Below are 19,025 nucleotides of genomic sequence, written 5' to 3'. Positions count from 1 at the left end.
ATAGCATCACCTATATTAAATAAGTCACTGCATTTTTTTAAATTTATTAAATATTTTCAATCTTTTTATCTTATAACAAACAGAAGGAGTTCCAGGTGCCAAAATTTAGAACAAGTTTAAAAGTATTGTATGTCAGAAAAGAAAAATGACCAAGACGTTTACGCGTTGTTTGGACTCCCATGTATTAATCACAGTATTCCCAGCATGCTAGTTTTTATGGCGCATATAAAAATAAATAAAAATTAAAGAAATGAAAATCCAAAGAGGAAAAGGGTTGTGGAGAGGAAGAGGAGAAGGGATGGGAAGGAAGAGGGTGATTTATTTCCTATCTTTCATCTAGGTCTCCTGCAGGGATCATTAGTCCACAACTTCTAGTAAACTTTCTCAAAGAGAATCAGATTTTCCTGGGGTTTGATATGTATTGTATGTCATCCTTTCCTTTGCAATCAGATCCGCCAAGCAGCTATACTAGCCTCTGTGCCCTGAGGGGGAATTTACTTTTCCAGTGTTGCAAAATGTGATGTCTCAAAAGCCATTCCCTTTGGTATAGCCTCCATTTGCTGGATATATGATCCCTTCTGCAGGTGTCTGCTTTAAGGCTGAGTGAAGCCTCTAGAATCTTGCTAATTCTGGTTTTAATATCATCCCAGAAGCTTGAAACAACAGGACGTGACAAATATGTGCACACATTGCTCCTGCACCCCACACCTCCAACACAGATCATCGGGGATAGCTTTCATTTTGAAATTCTTTGTGGTGGCCGATTCCACGTAAAGATGATTTTTTTTGTTTGTTTATTGAATAGCATGGAATTGGAGATTTAGGATCACTTCTTTCATATTTTGTATTGCTCAGTTCTATGATGGGAGTGAGATTTTTTTTTTTTGGCAATTCTTCATTCCATTTTTGCCTTATTGCATGTTAACTTTTGGTGGCTCATTAGGAATTCAAACGTCATCGCTGTCCATCTGGTGAAATGGTACAACTCTACAAAATGTAAGATGTTTGGGAGCTTTGGACAGAGCAAGTGCATCCAGGCTGAATTCGAAGACGAGGAAGTGAATAATTTGAATTTGTTGTAGCAGGGATAGCAGGCAGCCTGGACTTGTTCCTTTCAGTAATGAGAACAGTTCTGCAATATAGCTAGTGGTGATCACCCGGTAGGAGGGATTAGTGTAGAACAGTTTAATTCAATTAACAAAGTGGTTGCTGAATTTCTTTCTCTTAAGGACCATAAAGATATAATCCCAGGCAACCCCACTGAAGTCTTCTTAACGCTACCAAAAGTTTCTTTGAGTGCTGCGATATTATATTGTGTTGACGAGATACGGAAGGTTGTAATTAGCTAGCTATGTAAATACAGTGAAGCTAATTTCCAGGAATGTCGATATACCTGATCAACTGAGTATGGAACAAAAGCAACAATAATAAGAGATTCTATTTAAAAATTAATCTGCTGCTTTATGTACTGGTGACATGGACAGATAACAAGTTTACAGTTACTGGGATAAAGACAGAATCCAGTTTGTGTAACTCAAATTAGAGTCTGATAGAATCCCTGAAGTCAGGTGTCTACACAGGTAAGTTTGTTGGGTGTGTGTTTCCCTCTGTAACTAGATCAGGATAACCACAGTGAAAGAGCGCGTCCACACAGCTCCGCCCTTTTTCAAAATAACCACATGGCATTCTGGTTGGATCGCCCGCAGGGAGGTGTTCTGCTGCTGGACTCTCTGCCTGGCTGGATTTTGCTCCTAGTGCATCATGGGTTCCCTCTTGGAATTCTGGGGCATGGGGTCAAACTAGCAAATGCCCACAATTACTTCCCCGACAGCCCATAACTCATCTGTTGTTGGTTTTTTGTTGTTTTTTTTAACTTGTTTTTATTTTTGCAGATCAGCACAATTTTCAAACTTCTCTCAGGCAGCAGGGAGGAAACACCACTGAGCTGCGCTATCCTGCCATTCATTCAAATGAGGTGCTCCGTATGTAATGGCAGCCGGCTAGTGATACAGCCAGAGGAGGAAGAATTATAACATTCAAAAATCAGTTGGAGAACACTTCAATCTCTCTGGTCACTCGATCACAGACCTAAGAGTGGCTATACTTCAACAAAAAAGCTTCAAAAACAGACTCCAACGAGAGACTGCTGAATTGGAATTAATTTGCAAACTGGATACGATTAACCTAGGCTTGAATAGAGACTGGGAGTGGATGGGTCATTACACAAAGTAAAACTATTTCCCCATGGTATTTCTCCCTCCCACCCCACCCCCCACTGTTCCTCTGATATTCTTGTTAACTGCTGGAATTAGCCTACCTTGCTTGTCACCATGAAAGGTTTTCCTCCTTTCCCCCCCCTGCTGTTGGTGATGGCTTATCTTAAGTGATCACTCTCCTTACAGTGTGTATGATAAACCCATTGTTTCATGTTCTCTGTGTGTGTGTATATAAATCTCTCCTCTGTTTTTTCCACCAAATGCATCCGATGAAGTGAGCTGTAGCTCACGAAAGCTTATGCTCTAATAAATTTGTTAGTCTCTAAGGTGCCACAAGTACTCCTTTTCTTTTAGCCAGAGGAGGAGTGGAGCTCTTTGCCTCATGTCCAGTGTCCTTTCCTGCATGTCCTGTCCTTTGTACGTGAGCTCCCTTGCAAGCTTTCTGAAAGGAAACCGCCCTCCATGCTCGATGCCTTGTCCCTCTGGTGGGATGCAGTTAAAAGACCAGCGTGCATGTTCTCCCTTTTCTCTCGCTTCCACAGGAGGTTTGCCAGATGTTAATGACAGATAAGGACCCTGCTGTTGCAGGTCCGATGGGGAAACAGCATCATCTCAATGCTTGACTCCGTGCCAACAAGGATCAAACGTTGCTTTTTTCTTAAATTTGGAATGCCACTCCCATGTGCTCTTCCCAGTCTGAGTTGAGCTTGCAGATGCCATGGTTTCCAGCTTGCTGCCCCTGCCTGCAATGATGCCTGCTGAAATAATTGCTGAGCGATGGGAAAGTGTCTTACTGTGGCAGAAGAAATAAGGCAGCCCTCCCCAGAAACCTTCGGCAGAGGATTACAGATTACCTCCAGGAAAGTTTCCTCAGGCTCTCTGGAGGATTCACGGGACATCCCCATGTGCATAAACAAACTGTTTTTGTGCCTGTGCCAGGGAATGAGAAGTGGATAACCAGTAGAGGTACAGAGGTTATTTCACTATCACTTGTAACACAAATAAAGAATAGGTTTCAGAGTAGCAGCCGTGTTAGTCTGTATTCGCAAAAAGAAAAGGAGTACTTGTGGCACCTTAGAGACTAACAAATTTATTAGAGCATAAGCTTTCGTGAGCTACAGCTCACTTCATCGGAAGTGAGCTGTAGCTCACGAAAGCTTATGCTCTAATAAATTTGTTAGTTTCTAAGGTGCCACAAGTACTCCTTTTCTTTTTGCAAATAAAGAATAGTAAATGAGAAGATGTTTCCCTGCAATAGCAATGCAAACTGCACATTTACCAGAGGTGCCTTCCCCGACATCACGCTGGCTCGCCTGTGCTGGAATGTTGGGGCTGCCTGGACTGCTCCGGGGTTAAGAACAGCTCCAGGCTCACCATGACTGGATTCCCTCGTCGCCTGCCCCCATTCTCCTCCTCCGCTAACACCTCTTCCACACAGTTGACCATGGCCCGTGACTGTGATGTGTCCAAGGGGCCCTTGGTGGTGGAGGTGGGAGCAGAGCATGCAGTTCCTTGTAAAAGGGGCATGTCTGTGGCGCCACATCAGAGCGACTGTTTGCCTCCCTTGCCTTCTGGCGTGTCTGCTGCAGTTCCTCACTTTTACATGGCACTGCCGCGAGTCCCTGGCCACGCCAGGAGCGACCTGCTCATAGATATCTGCTTTGCTAGGGCTAGATGGGAGCTTTGCCTGCACAGACTCTTCTCCCGACAGAGCTGGGAGATCCACCACCTGTGGTGTACTCCAGCTAGGAGCACAGTTCGAGCATGGAGCCAGCACGCTCAGCTGGGCAGTTGCTAGGTAAGCCAAGCAAACAGGAAATGGAATTTCAAAAATTCACAGGCCTTTAACAGGGGAGAGGCATGTTCTTATGTACCTGGCCACCAAGAAGCAAAGTTCAAAACGGTGACGAGAGTGGTCATGGTGGGTCAGTGTGGGACACCTCCCAGAGGCCACTAAAATCGACGTAAGTAACACAGGGTCTACACTGACACCGCATCCACCTAACAGTGCTACAATGACATAAGCGTCACCCTACCTCTCATTCGGGTGGAGTTATGTCGGACTAGCGGGTGACTTGGCATTGTAGTGTAGACTCTGACATAATTAGGTTGATTTAAGCCTTCTTGCATCAACCTAACTCTGTAGTGTAGACCCATCCTTTGCTTTTGGCAGTAAGCTTGTCAGAATGAAGAACATCACTGAAATGTATCATAAAAAAATATGTACCCTCAATAAAAAACTATGAAATTACCATATAAAATAAGAAATATACATAATTTAGTAGGAAATCTGTATCTACGTATGCAACAAATGAAGTAACGGAAGAAGAGAGTGTACACCTCAGCCTTTGCAAGTTGGTGAATTATTTATAGAAATCAGGATTAATAAATTTCCGACGCAGCGGGCTGTAGCTCACGGAAGCTCATGCTCTGATAAATGTGTTAGTCTCTAAGGTGCCACAAGTCCTCCTGTTCTTTTTGCGAATCCAGACTAACCCGGCTGCTACTCTGAAACCAGGAGGGGCGGCTTAGAGGAATGTTACTGGAAGTTCAAAATCGTTTTAAATGTTACAGCACTGCACCACCATGTTAGGTATATCCATTCTTTGCAAGAGTGAATAGCTGAAGCATGAAGTTAGTGGATGATAAAAGCCCAGAGACAAAAAAGCAAATTAAAAGAACCCAAAATGTGTTTATTTAATACAAGCTACGTTACACGCAGGGGCATGAAAGCTAAGGGGGGCACCCCCAAAGCTCTCCCAGGAACACGGCGGGAGGGGCGCGCTGCAGCGGGCACCAGGCTCACGCTGGGAAGGGGCCCACAAAGGGTTAATGCAGCCTGGGCCACTGCCCGGCGCCTCCGCCGCCTGGGGAGCGCAGTGCGCAGGCGCAGCAGGGACTGGGTGGGCAGGGAGTTGTAGTTTGCACGCCGCTGTGTTCCGCAGGGGCGCCGGGACCCGCGCGGCCAGCTGCACTACGAGTCCCAGCATGCCCCGCGCCGCGCTACGCACCGCCCCAGCTGAAATGGGCGGAGCGCACCGGAAAGAACCGCCCGCCGCAAGGCGATGGCCTGGGGCAGGGGGCGGTTCCCGGCGCGCATCCCGCGGCGCCCCCGCCCCCGCCCCCGCCCCCCGGCCCTGCGGGGTCGCTGCGGGTGGGCAGAGCGGGGCGCCCCTCCCCCGGGGACGCCCCCGCAGCCCGCAGTGCTGGGGGAAAGCGCGGTTGCGGGGCTGCGGCGGCGGAGGAGGCGCGGGGGCAGTCTGGGCTGGAGGGGGGTTGGCTCAGTGGCGGGGTAGCGGGAGGGCACAGCCCTGGGGGGGCCGGGGCGGGGAGTTTGAGGAGAGCCTTTGTTAGGGGCTGAGTTGTCGGGGCTGGGGACACAGGACACGGGAGAGCTCAGGTGTGAAGATTGGGGCAGGAGCTTGAGGCGGGATTGTGGTTGCCTTTGTGTAAAGTGTGTGTTGTCTCTCAGTGGCCTTTGCTCCCTGCAAAAGATGGGCACCAGCAATTTTCCTCCCCACACTCCGCCCCAATGTTTTCGAGACATTATTGTACCAAAGTACAAGATGCAGCTTTCAAAAAATGTATGTGGGAAACGTAACTTTGGGTGGAGGAGATGGGGGTGGGGAAATGCAGGTGTAGGGTGACCAGATAGCAAGTGTAAACAATCGGGGTGGGCGGTAAAAGGTGCCTATATAAAAAAAGCCCCCAAGAAAAATCGGGACTGTCCCTATAAAATCGGGACAACTGGTCACCCTATGCAGGTGCAGCACCCCTGGCTGCTACATACGGGCTTAATATAGCTCATAAGGGTGAGAATTAAGCACTTCTGTTCAAGGCCCCCAAGCAGGCCCTGAGTGTTTAAACAAAAAAGACAAAAACTAACAAACAACCCCCTTCCACACAAACCAGCTTCAATGGTATTCTGGGTACATTGATGTTAGCCCAGTTTGTTCTCTATGGACTGAGTGGAGGTCTCAGTGTGGCTTCAAATACCTGACTTTGTTTCTGAATAAATGTGTTCATCCCCATCCTGGCAATACCACCTTTACTATGGCATCAGTGGTGCTGTCAGGCCGGGCCCACTCTTGGAAGGGGCCCATCACAACCGCATGGGGGCCCGCAAACATGTTTGACGCTGGGCCCACAAAAGGATAATCCGGCCCTGGGTGTGCACGAGGTGTGGTTCCTACGCTGTTACAACCGCGGTGTAAAAGCAAGAAGAGCTGCCCCCCCCTCCCCCGTTATGAGGAGACTGACACAGCACAGAGGGCCCCCAGCGTTACACAGGGGATATTCGGTCTGCTCTGACTTGGCATGCATGCAAGCAACAGGACTACATGCCCCGACCTCCGGATGTCCTGCTGCTGTGCATGTAGATAATGCATCAGGATACCAGCTGGGGCTGAACGGGGAAGCATGTGTCAGTGACTTTGTACTAACTTTTATAGACAAGCCCTTTAATGGTGAGACAAGGTGTGCCCCAGACCCCAGTGGGCTGCCCAGCCCGGGATGGCCCCGGGGGGCACCTTTCTGCAGGCCTCTGTCTCTGCTTAGACACGCTGGGCCGGGTTTCTCTTGGTTCGGGAAGGGGAGAAGGATTGTGGCTAGCGTCCAGCAGCGGAGAGCTTTACACTGTAGCTCCAGACTCTGCTCAGTGCGGAGGGAGGGGATGTTGCTCCGTTTCATGCTGCTGCCCGGGGGTGGGGGGCTGGAGTCCCGGGGACACAGACCCCTGGGCTCTGCCCACCCCAGCCCCCACCCGGAGCCCACAGGTGCGGGGTGGGGGCAGCAGGAGCAATTGTGGTCCCGGCCCCGGCCCCCACCCAATTCCCTGCAGCCCCCCGCCCCAGGCCAGTGACTGGCCTGGGGACAAGGGGAGGGGCAGGAAGAGAAAAAGCCAGGTCCTGTTCTGCCTGGTGCAGTGGCTGCTTTTCATCCTATGACCCATGGCTCCCCGGGGGGCTGCAGACTGTCCCTAGGATTACCAAAGGGGTCTGCACCTCCATTCGAAATGTTTTAGGGGTCCACAAATGGAAAAAAGCCACTGGCCTAGTCCCTGTTGAAAACCACTGGCCTAGTGCCCGCGCTGCTGGGGCCATGTCCGGGGGATCCCCCAAAGCAGGTCCTTTGACTCTGCTCTTTCACTGCAGCTGGGGGCCCTGGAGCACAGTGACACTGACAGTGTCAGCTGCCTCATTTCAGTCTCAGGGACCTTTTCAAGTGCTTCTAACAGACCCAAATGACTAGACGGACCTGGAGTCTGCTATAGTCTGACAACTCCTGTGTTCCTCTTTCCAGTAGAGAGTCTCTCTCCTAGGTGAATTTGGTTTGCAAGTTTGATGGAAAACCACTTAGCTTGTTTTTGAGAAGGAGCCTGTGAAAAGAGGCTGGGAAAACTCTGTTGTGATGTAGGTTGGGGGAGAGGGCAGAAAAGAGTCATACATATGGGGGGAGGGGGGAATTGTTACATTGAGAGACTTAAAAGCTCCATATGTTGAATTTATCAAAATATAAATATGTTGAAAACTAAGAGGTGACATCATTTTAAGTACAGGTACCTTCACAGATGGGAAATACTGGTTACCAAAGCACTCTTTAGTCTCGCGGTTAAAGGCCTCACATGAACCCATAGCTGGAAGCTGAAGCCAACGAATGCGGATTAGAAATTAGGCATATGTTTTCAGTAATGAAGATGATTAATCCCTGGACCAAAGGCAGTGGTGAATTCTCCATCTCTTGATGTCTTCAGATCAACACTGGATGACTTTCTGGTCGAAAAGGGACCCACACCAGCCGGGTGAAAATGAGCGAGTGAGTGAGGGTGGGTGACAGCGAGTGACAGAGGGAGGGGGGATGGATTGAGCAGGGTTGGGCCTCGGAGGAGGGCCAGGGCAAGGGTGTTTGGGTTTTTTCAGTCAGAAAGTTGGCAACCCTAAATGGGCTGTGCCTACAGGAAGTCAGAGTAGATGAGCTACTTGTCCCTTTTGGGTTCAGATTCTATAAATCTTAGGCTCTCATCTCACACAACTCACATATATGTTTAATATTTAGCATCTGCGTGGTCTCATTGACTTCATTTCATCTCGGTCACTGATAGAGCTTTAAAAAGCCTGCATGGGTTTAGTCCTTGTGTGCGGGGATGGATCTGTGTCATAAATAAAGTAGGTTTCAGAGTAGCAGCCGTGTTAGTCTGTATTCAAAAAAAGAAAAGGAGGACTTGTGGCACCTTAGAGACTAACAAATTTATTTGAGCATAAGCTTTTGTGAGCTACAGCTCACTTCATCGGATGCATTTGGTGGAAAATACAGAGGGGAGATTTATATACACACACAGAGAACATGAAACAATGGGTTTTATCATACACACTGTAAGGCCAGGATTTTTAGAAGCAGGAAGCTAACGCAGATGCCTGCAGCTGTGTTCAGGCAGCTGAATAATTGGCCCGATTATCAACAAAGCTGGACACAGAACTGTATCCCAATATTGCAGGCTCGACATTTTTGAAACTTACTCCAGCCATTTATTGAGAGAACTGAATATGGTTTGGGGACCAAACTTTCGGTGGTGAATTTTTAATATCATGACTCAAGCGTTTTCCCAGCATGGCAGAGTAGAATGTCAACAAGGAAAGAATCGGGGTGTGAAATGCGCTCAACCCCTTCTAGAACATCCTCAAATGCCCTTCTCGCCCTGACAGGCTGCAGAATAAAATCCTAGTTTGCTCCAGTTTGTCTGATCCATGGAGAGATAAGGAAGGGAAATGGCTGCAGTGGAGTGGGTGGCTTTCGAGGAGGTGGCTGTGTATTTTACCAAGGGGGAATGGGATCTGCTGGACCCGGGTCAGAGAGCTCTCTACAGGGATGTCATACAGGAGAATTATGAGACTGTGACCTCGCTGGGTAAGAATCCCTCTTCTCTCAGGTATTAGACACTGAGGGGAGGGGGTCTGTGCAGAATTCTTCACTGGTCCCCCAGATTTCAGGGGGATCTGTCCCAATTGTCCCCAGATAGCGTGAGACTTTTCCTGCCGCATCAATTCCCACAGGACAGGTGATTCAGGGACACGATGGTGCTGCTCTGTCCTGAACCAAGTTTTTCATGTGAGACGAACACTCTCTATTTCCCCATCCCAGGTCAAGTTCCATTCTCTGGGTTCTCAGAAATGGACTCAGCATCTCATGTCTCAACTCTGCCTAAGTCCCCAGGATCAGATTTTCAAATGTGCTTCACCTCCATCTTGCCCATATTCTGCCGCAGCTGGACTCAGTCTTCAGAGACCTGGCTCAGTTCCCTACCCTGTGGCCTTTTGCAAGTCATATAGACTGTGTGCGCTTCGGTCCCCGACCTGCCCAGCAGCGGTCATTGCTTTCTTGTTTCACAGGAGTGGAAGGATCATTATGTTTAGTACTGCGAGGAGCCCAGTTATAGGGTAAAGGGGGGGCCTATAAATACCATTGTAGCCCAATGGGGTACTGATTTCCACTGGGGAGTCCAGGTGCTGCTGTAATTAATAATTTGGCTTCCCGCAACGGCAGCTGTGGTGTAAGAGTTACAAGAATCCCTTGTCCTGAAGTCTCTTTCTCTGCTTGTGTGTAAGCCATCACCAGCCTTTCTGTTCCCACTTTAGCTCCTGCAGGTGCCCCAGCCAATGTTCCCTCTAATTTTCCCTGTGCAAGTGTGGAGTCAATTTTGTTCTGTGCAATGATATGGAGGTGATGGGTGGCAGGGTGGGGCCGAGGGGTTCAAAGTGTGGGAGGGGGCTCAGGGCTGGGGCAGAGGGTGGTGATATGGGGGGCGGGGTGAGAGCTCTGACTGGAGGTGCAGGCTCTGGGGTGGGGCTGGGGATGATGGATTTGAGGTGTGGGGGGGCTCAGGGCTAGGGCAGCGGGTTGGGATGCAGGGGGGATGAGGGCTCTGGATGGGGGTGTGGGCTCTGGGATGGGGCTAGGGATGGGAGGGAGCTCACGTCTGGGGCAGAGGATGGGAGGGTTAGGGCTCTGGGGTGGGGCTGGGGATGAGGGGTTTGGGGTGCAGGCTGCCCCGGGGTTGTGGTGAGGAGAGAGGACTCCCCTCAGCCCTCTGTCAGTGCAGCAGCCCAGGGCCAGGGTAGAGCACCTTTCCCACCAGGGTTGGGGCTGCGGGAGAGGCAACTGTCCCAGTCCGCGGCAGCTCCCTGGCTGTGGCTGAGGAGCCTCTCCTGGCTGCAGCAGCTCCGGAGCTGGGACTGGGGGAGAGGCACCTCTCCCTGCCTGTGCGACCTTGATAGCCTGCCGCACAGCTTAGAGGGAACTTAGCCCAGGACCATGGAGAATGGGGAGGGTGGGACCCAGGCATCCCCTGGTGCCAACTGGCACTGGACACCTGTGGGGGCATAATGTTTTTCAGGAATCCCCTGGGTCAGAGACCTGCATAATAGTTCACTGAAGGGTGGCATAGGAGGGCTCATCCAAGGGCCAGTAGCCCACTGGTTGTCACCACTGTGAAATGTGTGGGTGGATAATATTTGAGGAATTATGTATCTCTTGTGACAGGGTCGGGCCAGATGGCTATAGGAGAGTAATAGAAGGCAGATATGTTAACCCCAGGCTAAGTAGGTCCCTTTTCCCTGGGAAGGTAACAGGGAAGGTTCCAGAACAATCAGGAACCTTCTGGAGATATTAGACAGGCTGATTAGAACACCTGCAGCCAATCAAGAAGCTGCTAGAATCAATTAAGGCAGGCTAATCAGGGCACCTGCGTTTTAAAAAAGAGCTCACTTCAGTTTGTGGTGTGTGAGGAGCTGGGAGCAAGAGGCGCTAGGAGCTGAGAGTGAGAACGCGGACTGTTGGAGGACTGAGGTGTACAAGCATCATCAGACACCAGGAGGAAGGTCCTGCGGTGAGGATAAAGAAGGTGTTGGGAGGAGGCCATGAGGAAGTAGCCCAGGGAGTTGTAGCTGTCACGTAGCTCTTATAGGAGCCACAGCAGACAGCTGCAATCCACAGGGCCCTGGGCTGGAACCCAGAGTAGAGGGCAGGCCCGGGTTCCCCCCAAACCTCCCAACTGTTGGCCAGACACAGGACGAGTCGACCTGGACTGTGGGTTCAGAAAAACGGCCAAGCTGAGGGCTGCCGTGAAGCTCCAAGGTGAGCAAATCCACCAATAAGCGCAAGACCCACCAAGGTAGAGCAAAAAGAAAAGGAGTACTTGTGGCACCTTAGAGACTAACAAATTTATTAGAGCATAAGCTTTCGTGAGCTACAGCTCACTGCAAAAAGAAAAGGAGTACTTGTGGCACCTTAGAGACTAACAAATTTATTAGAGCATAAGCTTTCGTGAGCTACAGCTCACTGCAAAAAGAAAAGGAGGACTTGTGGCACCTTAGAGACTAACAAATTTATTAGAGCATAAGCTTTCGTGAGCTACAGCTCACTTCAAGTGAGCTGTAGCTCACGAAAGCTTATGCTCTAATAAATTTGTTAGTCTCTAAGGTGCCACAAGTCCTCCTTTTCTTTTTGCGAATACAGACTAACACGGCTGCTACTCTGAAACCAAGGTAGAGCAGAAACTTTGTCACACTTTATTGAAAAACTCAGGCAGCAGGTAAGTGTCAGCCATCTCCCTGCCTGGCTGTCTCTGTTCCGAATGCCTCACACCGTGCGGCCGTTTGCAGATTGAGCCGGGTCTCACCTGGCGAGAGTGTGAAGTCTACAGGAGAGGAAAGCTACAGGAAGACAGAAGCAGCAGTGGCGTGTTCTTTGGATGACTAAAGACAATGTAGCGATCTGGTATGTCTGGGAGTCACCTAGGTGGCAAACTGACAGCCCACTTCTCTCATGAAAAAGGGTCCCAGCCTCCCGGCTGTAAAATACTGCAAGGACTTAGGGTGGGCCCCACTGTATTAGACAGGAGAGATTCTTGTTTCATTCAGTCCCAGCTCTAGAAGAATCCCATGAGAGTTCAGCAGCCCAGGGGCGGGGCACTCCAGGGACACACTGGGAGGGCTGGAGGGTTGGAACGTCCCTGCAGAGTGACAGCAGGCTCCGGGGAGAGCTCGTGGTGACAGTGGCTGGTGGAGGTGGGGAGCTGAGGCCCAGTGGGCACAGACAAAGCTCCCCCACGCCAAGGGCAGGTGTAGCGAGGTGCCTGACGATGCCAGGAACCCCCAGGAAACGTCGCACGAGAACTCTGACAATAGCAGCAGAGACTTAAGGAAACCCCTGTGGTGCTTCGCTAACAGATCTTTGTGCTCCTGGGCCTCTTGGCTGGGTAGTGTCTTCATGAGTTCCTGGAGATGGGGCATGATAGTTGCTGCTGTTACTGCTGCTGCTTCATGGATTAGCGGGACTCTGTGCCTGCAGGTTGAGCCCAGGTGGGACTAGAGCGGCTCCTCTGCCCCTCTAGGTCTGTGGTGCGCAGGGGAGCTGGAGAGGATGAGCTCAGCAATCCTTGCTAACGGAAGAATTCTGGTTTGTGTCTGAAGTCGGGAGCAGCCCGACATGGCTGGGGATGGAGGCAGGTCTGGTGTTTGGCACCTGTTTCCAGCCCAGGGGGTGGCTGGCTGTGTGTGTGAGACTGGACGTTGTTTGTGAGAAACGCTGGATGTATTTTCACTGCAGATTTAACCGACATCAGGGGGTGAGCACTGCGGTTAGTCTAGCCGGGCTGTAAGCAGCCCTGCTGCAAAGCCCTGCCCAAGTGACTGTCCTCCCTGGTGCTGCAATCACCTTGTGTGTGTCCCTGTAACTTCTGGGAGCTCGTCCCAGGGATCTTAGCACTGCAGGCAGCTGAGCCGCTCTATGAATTATGGGAGAACTTGTGTGTCATTGTAGGCACATGGTGGGAATTGGGGGAAGGATTTGAGTGATTATTAGCACTCAAGTAATATAACCTGCATCCTCACTGCAACGTGAACTGGTTACCGGCCTGAGTGAAAGCAGCACCTTGGATTAGCCTCTGCCCTCCCCCCCCATGAGCCAGCCAACCTGGCTTAGCTTGTGTTTGAGGCATTAGGAGACTATTACTGGATACTGTGTCCCGGTCTGGTGTCTACACTTGAAGAGGAATGTCTGGAACACTTTGGAACGGGGCTATCCAAGTGCCACAAGAGTGATTTGAGGTCTGGAAAATGTGCCTTAGAGTGAGTGACTAAAGGAGCTTTGTCTAGTTAGTTTATCCAGGAGATGGTTAAGCCATATTTTGAACAGAGGTCCTAAGTACCTACATGGGGAGTATATTTCTGACAGGGGAGAGCTCCTTAATCTACCAGACAAATTCAGAAGAAGATCCAGTGACTGGAAGCTGAAGTTAGATAACTTGGCTAGTCATAAAGTGAAAATGTTTAAGAGTGAGGTGAGTGAACCACTGGAGTATTTTACCCAGGGATGTGGTGGCTTCTTCATCATTAGGAGTCTTTTAAAGAAACCTGGATGTCTCTTTCTAATAAATGTAGTCTATCTCAACCACAAGATATGGGCTTGATGCAAGGAATCTCAAGGGTGAGGTTCTCTGGCCTGTGTAGTATAGAGGACCATAATATTCCCTTCTGACTTTATCATCTGGGAATGTATGTTTGCAGTTATGCAGATTAGTCAAAAATCTGGCTAGCCTTGTCCGTTGATTCAAGCCACAAACAAACATCCCTATTTATCAAGCACGTAAACACATGATTTCCTCCATTAAAGTCAATGGGACTCAAGCACTGAGTTTCAGTGATGTGCTCCACAAGGCAGCCTGAGAGATTATGGGGGGGTGTTCAGTGGGATCTGTTTGTATGGAATATCTCCTTCATTTAAGGAAAGGAAAGTGGCAGAGGACAATGCACTTACTTTCACAGTCTCCGAGAACTAGTACATGTGGTCCCATGGCAAGAAAATCTAAGGGAAAAAGGCATTCAGGAGAGCTGGTGGTTTTTCAGAAAGTATTTATGACACGACAGCAAACTCTCCTGATGATAGGGAAAGATAGGAAGAATAGCAAAGGGCCAATATGGCTGCATCAGGAGGTCTTGAATGACATGAACATTGAAAAAGAACCCTACAAAATAGGGGCACATGGACAGATTGCGAAGGGTGAGGATGAAAGAACAGCAGAAGCATGTGGGAAGAAAACCAAAAAGCGTGAGGTGCAAAATGAGTTACAAATAGCAAAGGACATAAAAGGCAATGAGAAGAGATTCTGTAAATAGATAAGGAGCAAGAGAAAGACAGAGGACAATGTAGGCCCACTACTTGGAGGGGAAGGAGAGCTAACATATGACAAGAAGGTTGGTGTGTAAAGGCCTTTTTTCTGTCAGTCTTTATTTAAAAAGTTAATGTTATCCAGATACTTAACACAACTTATGTCAAAAACAAGGGGGAAGGAACAAAACAGACTAGAGAAAGAACAGATTGAATACATCAAACTTATTTAAATATTCTTTAAGTCATCAGGGACTGACAAAATTCACCCTAGGGTACTGAAGGAACTAGGGTACTTGAGGTCCCAGAGACTGGAAAAGGGCAAACCTAGTACTTATTGTTAAAAGGGGGAGCAAAGATGACTTGGGAATTATAGGCCAATTAGTCTAACTTTGATACCGACGTAGACACTGAAGCAAATTATTAAATAATCAATTTGTAAACATCTAGAGGATAAGTAATAGCCAACATGGATTTGTCAAAAATAAATAAAGTCAAGTCCAAAGTGCTATACTGAGAAAGGACAAATTAAACGCACAAATCCACAATGGGGAATGACTGGCTAACCAGTAGTACTGTGGGAAAGGATCTGGGGGTTATAGTGGATCACAAAATGAATGTGAGCCAACGATGTGATGTAGTTGCAAAACTGGATACTTTTTTATTTCAAGGGTGTATTAACAGGAGTGTTGTGTGTAAGACACAGGAAGTAATTGGTCCTTTCTACTTAGCACTGCTGAGACTTCAGTTGGGAAGTTGTGGCTGTTTCTGGGTGCCATGCTTTAGGAAAGATGTGCACAATTGAAGAGTGTCCAGAGGAGAGCAACGAAAATGAAAGTGATAGAAACACTATCCTATGAGAAAGGGCAAAAAGAAGTGTCCATGTTTAGTCTTGAGAAAAGAAGACGGAGTGGGAGACCTGATACCAGTCTTTAAAGATGTTAAAGTGTTATAAAGAGGATGGTGATCAATTGTTCTTTATGTCCACAGAAGGTAGGACATGAAGTGATGGGCTTAATCTGCAGCAAGGGAGATGTAGGTTAGGAAAAACTTTCTACCTGTAAGGACAGTTCAGTAGTGGAATAGGTCACCAAGGTATGTTGTGAAATCCCATTCACTAGAAGTTTTTAAGGACGGGATAGACAATCACTGGTTAGGGTTGCTAGGGTATTTGGTTCTGACTCAATGCCGGGGTCTGGGAGAGGTGACCTCTTTCCAGCAATCCATTTCTATGATTCCAAGATATGAGCTGACATAGGAGGAGAATGTTGACTCCACCTGCAGAGCTGTCCTGAGGTGTATGGAGCAGGCAGAGGGTGTGAGGAGAGCCAGAACCAGACCTGAGGTGTGGGCACCAGACACTGGTGGGGGCACAGCATGCCTCATGCATGGTGGGGAAGGGCTGAATGGCCTCATATGGGGACCCTAGTGCCTAGTCTATCATGACTCAGGAGAGGAGGCTCTTTGCTCTCTGCATTGGACGGGGGCAGGTGTCTAGGTGTCAGGATCTTTATTTCCTGGCCCTATTTCCCGGCTATTTCCTATTCAAATTGGGGAAGCACCTAGGTTGCTGAATCAGGGATCACAGCCCTGTTAAGCCAGGTGTTGCATGGACAAGTACTAGGAGATTCCCCACGCCAAACTGTTCACAGTCTGGGTAACAGCTTCCTGTCCTGACTTTGTTTGGGAAGGGATATGGGTATGTGAAAGGGGGAGGTGGGACTGGCAGTGATTACAACTCCAGATACCTCCAGCATGTCACAGCTCTGCTCAGCTCCCCAGGGGAATAAGTTGGGGCCTTCCCTAGGCCAGGTGGATAAACCCTTGCTCCAGACCAGTGCGTCAAGGGATTTTGTATGATTTATAGCCTAGTCGCCATAGTGTTGGGGATGGGGAGAGGAAGGAGTCTCTGCATGGGCTACTCAGACATTAGGTCTGCAAGGAGTAAGAGTCCTGACCTTAATGAATAGGATCAACACTTGTTTCCTTGCCCCCCCAAGCAGGTCTCCCAATTTCCAAACTGGATGTGATCTCCAGGCTGGAACGAGGGAAGGAGCCGTGGATCCCTGATCTCCAGGGCTGCGAAGAAAGGAAGAACCCGAGAGACACCCTCATGAGTAAGGGATCAATTAAAGTGATTCCAAAACCAGTTATTCTATCCTCCTGGCAGATGTCATTTATTCATTTTACACCCAGCCTGTCTGACTCTTCAGCCCCTGCCTACAGCTGTATTCGAAGGATGTGAAGGAAGGATGGGTCCTATCCTCTCTCCTCTGGGGTGGGCCTGTGAGGGAGGATAGGATTCAGTTCCTGATACTTCAATCTTCTCAGCAGTTATTTGGGTTTGTTCCCCTCTTTCCTGTTCCCTTTCTGAGATTCCCCATCCCCCAGCACAGGGACTGACTCCTGACCGGATCCTCTCTCTGTCCCAGCAGGTGATGGGATGGTGAGTGGGAACGAGGAGGAGAATCTTCAGCAGGAAGATCCTGAGCAAGTGGAACCACAGGGGATGGTATTGGGAAGAGGTGAAGGGGACGTTTCCCAGAGTCCTGAGGAGGGAGAAGCCCGTGAGAGCCAGAGCAGGCCAAAGAGGCAGCAGGGAAACCACTCAGAGGAGAGACAGGGTAAATCCACCCACAGGAGCAGAGGAGTCAAGAAAATTAAATAAATTATTGAACAGAGAATCCCCACTGGAAAGGGACCCTACTTGTGCGGTGACTGTGGGAAAGGCTTCAGTCAGAGTTCAACTCTTATTCACCATCAGAGAAACAACATGAGAGAGAAACCCTACAAATGCAACAAGTGTGGGAAAAGCTTCAGTGTGAGCCCAAAGTTTCTATTACATCAAAGAACCCACACAGGAGAGAGACCCCATGAGTGCCCCATGTGTGGGAAATGTTTCAGTGTGAGCTCCAACCTTATTCAACAGCAGAGAATCCACACGGGAGAGAAACCCTATAAGTGTCCCAAGTGTGGGAAAAGCTTCAGTCTGAGATCGACCTTTCTATCACATCAGAGAATGCACACACAAGAGAAACCCTATATCTGCCCTGAGTGCGGGAAAAGCTTCGGTCACACTACATATCTCACTAGTCACCAGAGAACGCACATGGGGGAGAAACTCTACAAATGCAGTGAGTGTGGGAAAAGCTTTAGTCAGAGTTCAAACCTTTATATGCATCAGAGAATTCACATGGGAGAGAGACTCTATAACTGCCCTGAGTCCAGGAAAAGTTTCAGACTGAAGTCAACCCTTGTTACTCACAAGAGAATCCACATGGCTGGGAAATGGTTTAAATGCCCTGAATGTGGGAAAAGCTTCAATTTCATCACATCCCTTAAGAAACATCAGAGGATGAACAGTGGAGAGTAACCTTATAAGTGTCTTGACTGTGGGAAACGTTTCTGTAGCAGCTCAGCCCTTTGCAATCATCAGAGAACCCACCTTGAGGAGAGACCCTACAAATGCAATGAGTGCAGGAAAAGTTTCAATCAAAGCTCCAACCTTATTCAGCATCAGAGAATCCAGACAGAAGAGAGACCCTATAATGGCCCCAATAGTGGGAAAAGCTTCAGTTGGAATCAACCCTTATTAAGCACCAGCAAACTCACACAAAAAGAAATGCTATAAGTGAGCTGAATGTGGGAGAGGCTTCAGTGCAAGCTCAATCCTTATTACACATCGCAGACTCCACACAGAAATGTCCTGGCTAGGAATGGGCCAAGGGAATAACACCTTTGTTGAGTCCCACAAATCTCAGAGGGCAGGCCAGGTTGGAGTAGCCATGTAACAGGGACCTGCAAGGATTATTAAAGCTGAGCATGAAATTATTCTCCTGGAACAGACCTGTGTAGTCTAAGAGGCTATGATAAGATTCCCACCTTATGATAAAAAGAAAAGGAGTACTTGTGACACCTTAGAGACTAACAAATTTATTTGAGCATAAGCTTTCATGAGCTACAACTCACTTCATCGGATGAGATTTGTTTGTTACATACCAACACCCCACACCCCTCAACAGACACACAACCCCCCCCCCCACACACTTCCCCGTGCACCCTTTATGCCAGGGTTGGCCAACCTGAACCTGAGAAGGAGCCAGAATTTACCAATGTACATTGCCAAAAAGCCACAGTAATATGTGATGATTATATTTATATATATATGTATTGTGACGGGGCAAGGCCAGATGGCTATGGAAGAGTAGTTGTTTTTTTTTGAGCTGAGGCAGATGGTATACAGCCAGTGGGGGTGGTGGAGGGGGCAGCGGTGGTGGTAATAGTGGTGGGGGTTGGGGGGGACACACAGATAGATCGGGGGCAGCTCCACGCCACACCCCCTATGGAAGAGTAGTGGGAGATAGATATATGAGCTCCAGGCTAAACAAATCCCTGGTACTAGGATAAGTGAAATGGCAGCTGCTCCAGGTCAATTAAGACACCTGGGGCCAATTAAGAACTTTCCAGAAGGCAGGAAGAAGGCTAGGTTGATTGGGACACCTGAAGCCAATCGGGGCTGGCTGAAACTAGTTAAAAGCCTCCAAGTTAGTCAGGTGGGAGGGCATGTCAGGAGCTGTGCGAAGAAGTTGCGCGGTTGGAGAGGCTGAGTAGTACACACCATATCAGTCACAAGGAAGGAGGCCCTGA

The 19,025-nt window shown here is 48.9% G+C and overlaps 2 protein-coding genes across 3 annotated transcripts in view; both read left to right on the top strand.

The window, feature by feature from the left end:
• Nucleotides 1-18,258, top strand: part of LOC119863253 (zinc finger protein 271-like) — a 30,188-nt gene extending 11,930 nt beyond the window's left edge. Inside the window, exon 4 of one of the 2 annotated variants that reach the window (XR_006278161.1) lies at nt 1,893-2,111. Coding sequence is in view for 1 of the 2 variants with exons in the window: in XM_043505860.1 (XP_043361795.1) it covers nt 17,067-17,751 (685 nt within the window). In the remaining variant the exon portion in view is untranslated. Of the gene's footprint in view, nt 1-1,892; nt 2,112-17,066 lie in introns of those variants that run through there. The other variant, XM_043505860.1, reaches the window with a different exon arrangement.
• On the top strand, nt 7,523-17,181 carry LOC119863171 (zinc finger protein 7-like). Its single transcript, XM_043505859.1, has 5 exons — nt 7,523-7,627; nt 7,769-8,030; nt 8,918-9,119; nt 16,379-16,495; nt 16,814-17,181. Exons 3-5 carry the CDS (start codon nt 8,981-8,983, stop codon nt 17,044-17,046), a joined length of 489 nt encoding a protein of 162 aa, XP_043361794.1. The 5' UTR covers nt 7,523-7,627; nt 7,769-8,030; nt 8,918-8,980; the 3' UTR covers nt 17,047-17,181.
• Nucleotides 18,259-19,025: the final 767 nt, after the last annotated feature.

This window comes from Dermochelys coriacea, chromosome 11, assembly GCF_009764565.3.
Source record: "Dermochelys coriacea isolate rDerCor1 chromosome 11, rDerCor1.pri.v4, whole genome shotgun sequence".
In the NCBI taxonomy this organism is placed as follows: Eukaryota; Metazoa; Chordata; order Testudines; family Dermochelyidae; genus Dermochelys; species Dermochelys coriacea.
This window is presented reverse-complemented; position numbering and strand designations above follow the sequence as displayed.

Bases quoted from the DNA above. Each gene is read 5' to 3' on its own strand.
- LOC119863171 (XM_043505859.1), top strand. From the start codon at position 8,981: ATGGCTGCAGTGGAGTGGGTGGCTTTCGAGGAGGTGGCTGTGTATTTT. The intron at 9,120-16,378 runs GTAAGAATCCCT...TGCCCCCCCAAG, and splicing joins TGAGACTGTGACCTCGCTGG to CAGGTCTCCCAATTTCCAAA. The intron at 16,496-16,813 runs GTAAGGGATCAA...CTGTCCCAGCAG, and splicing joins CCCGAGAGACACCCTCATGA to GTGATGGGATGGTGAGTGGG.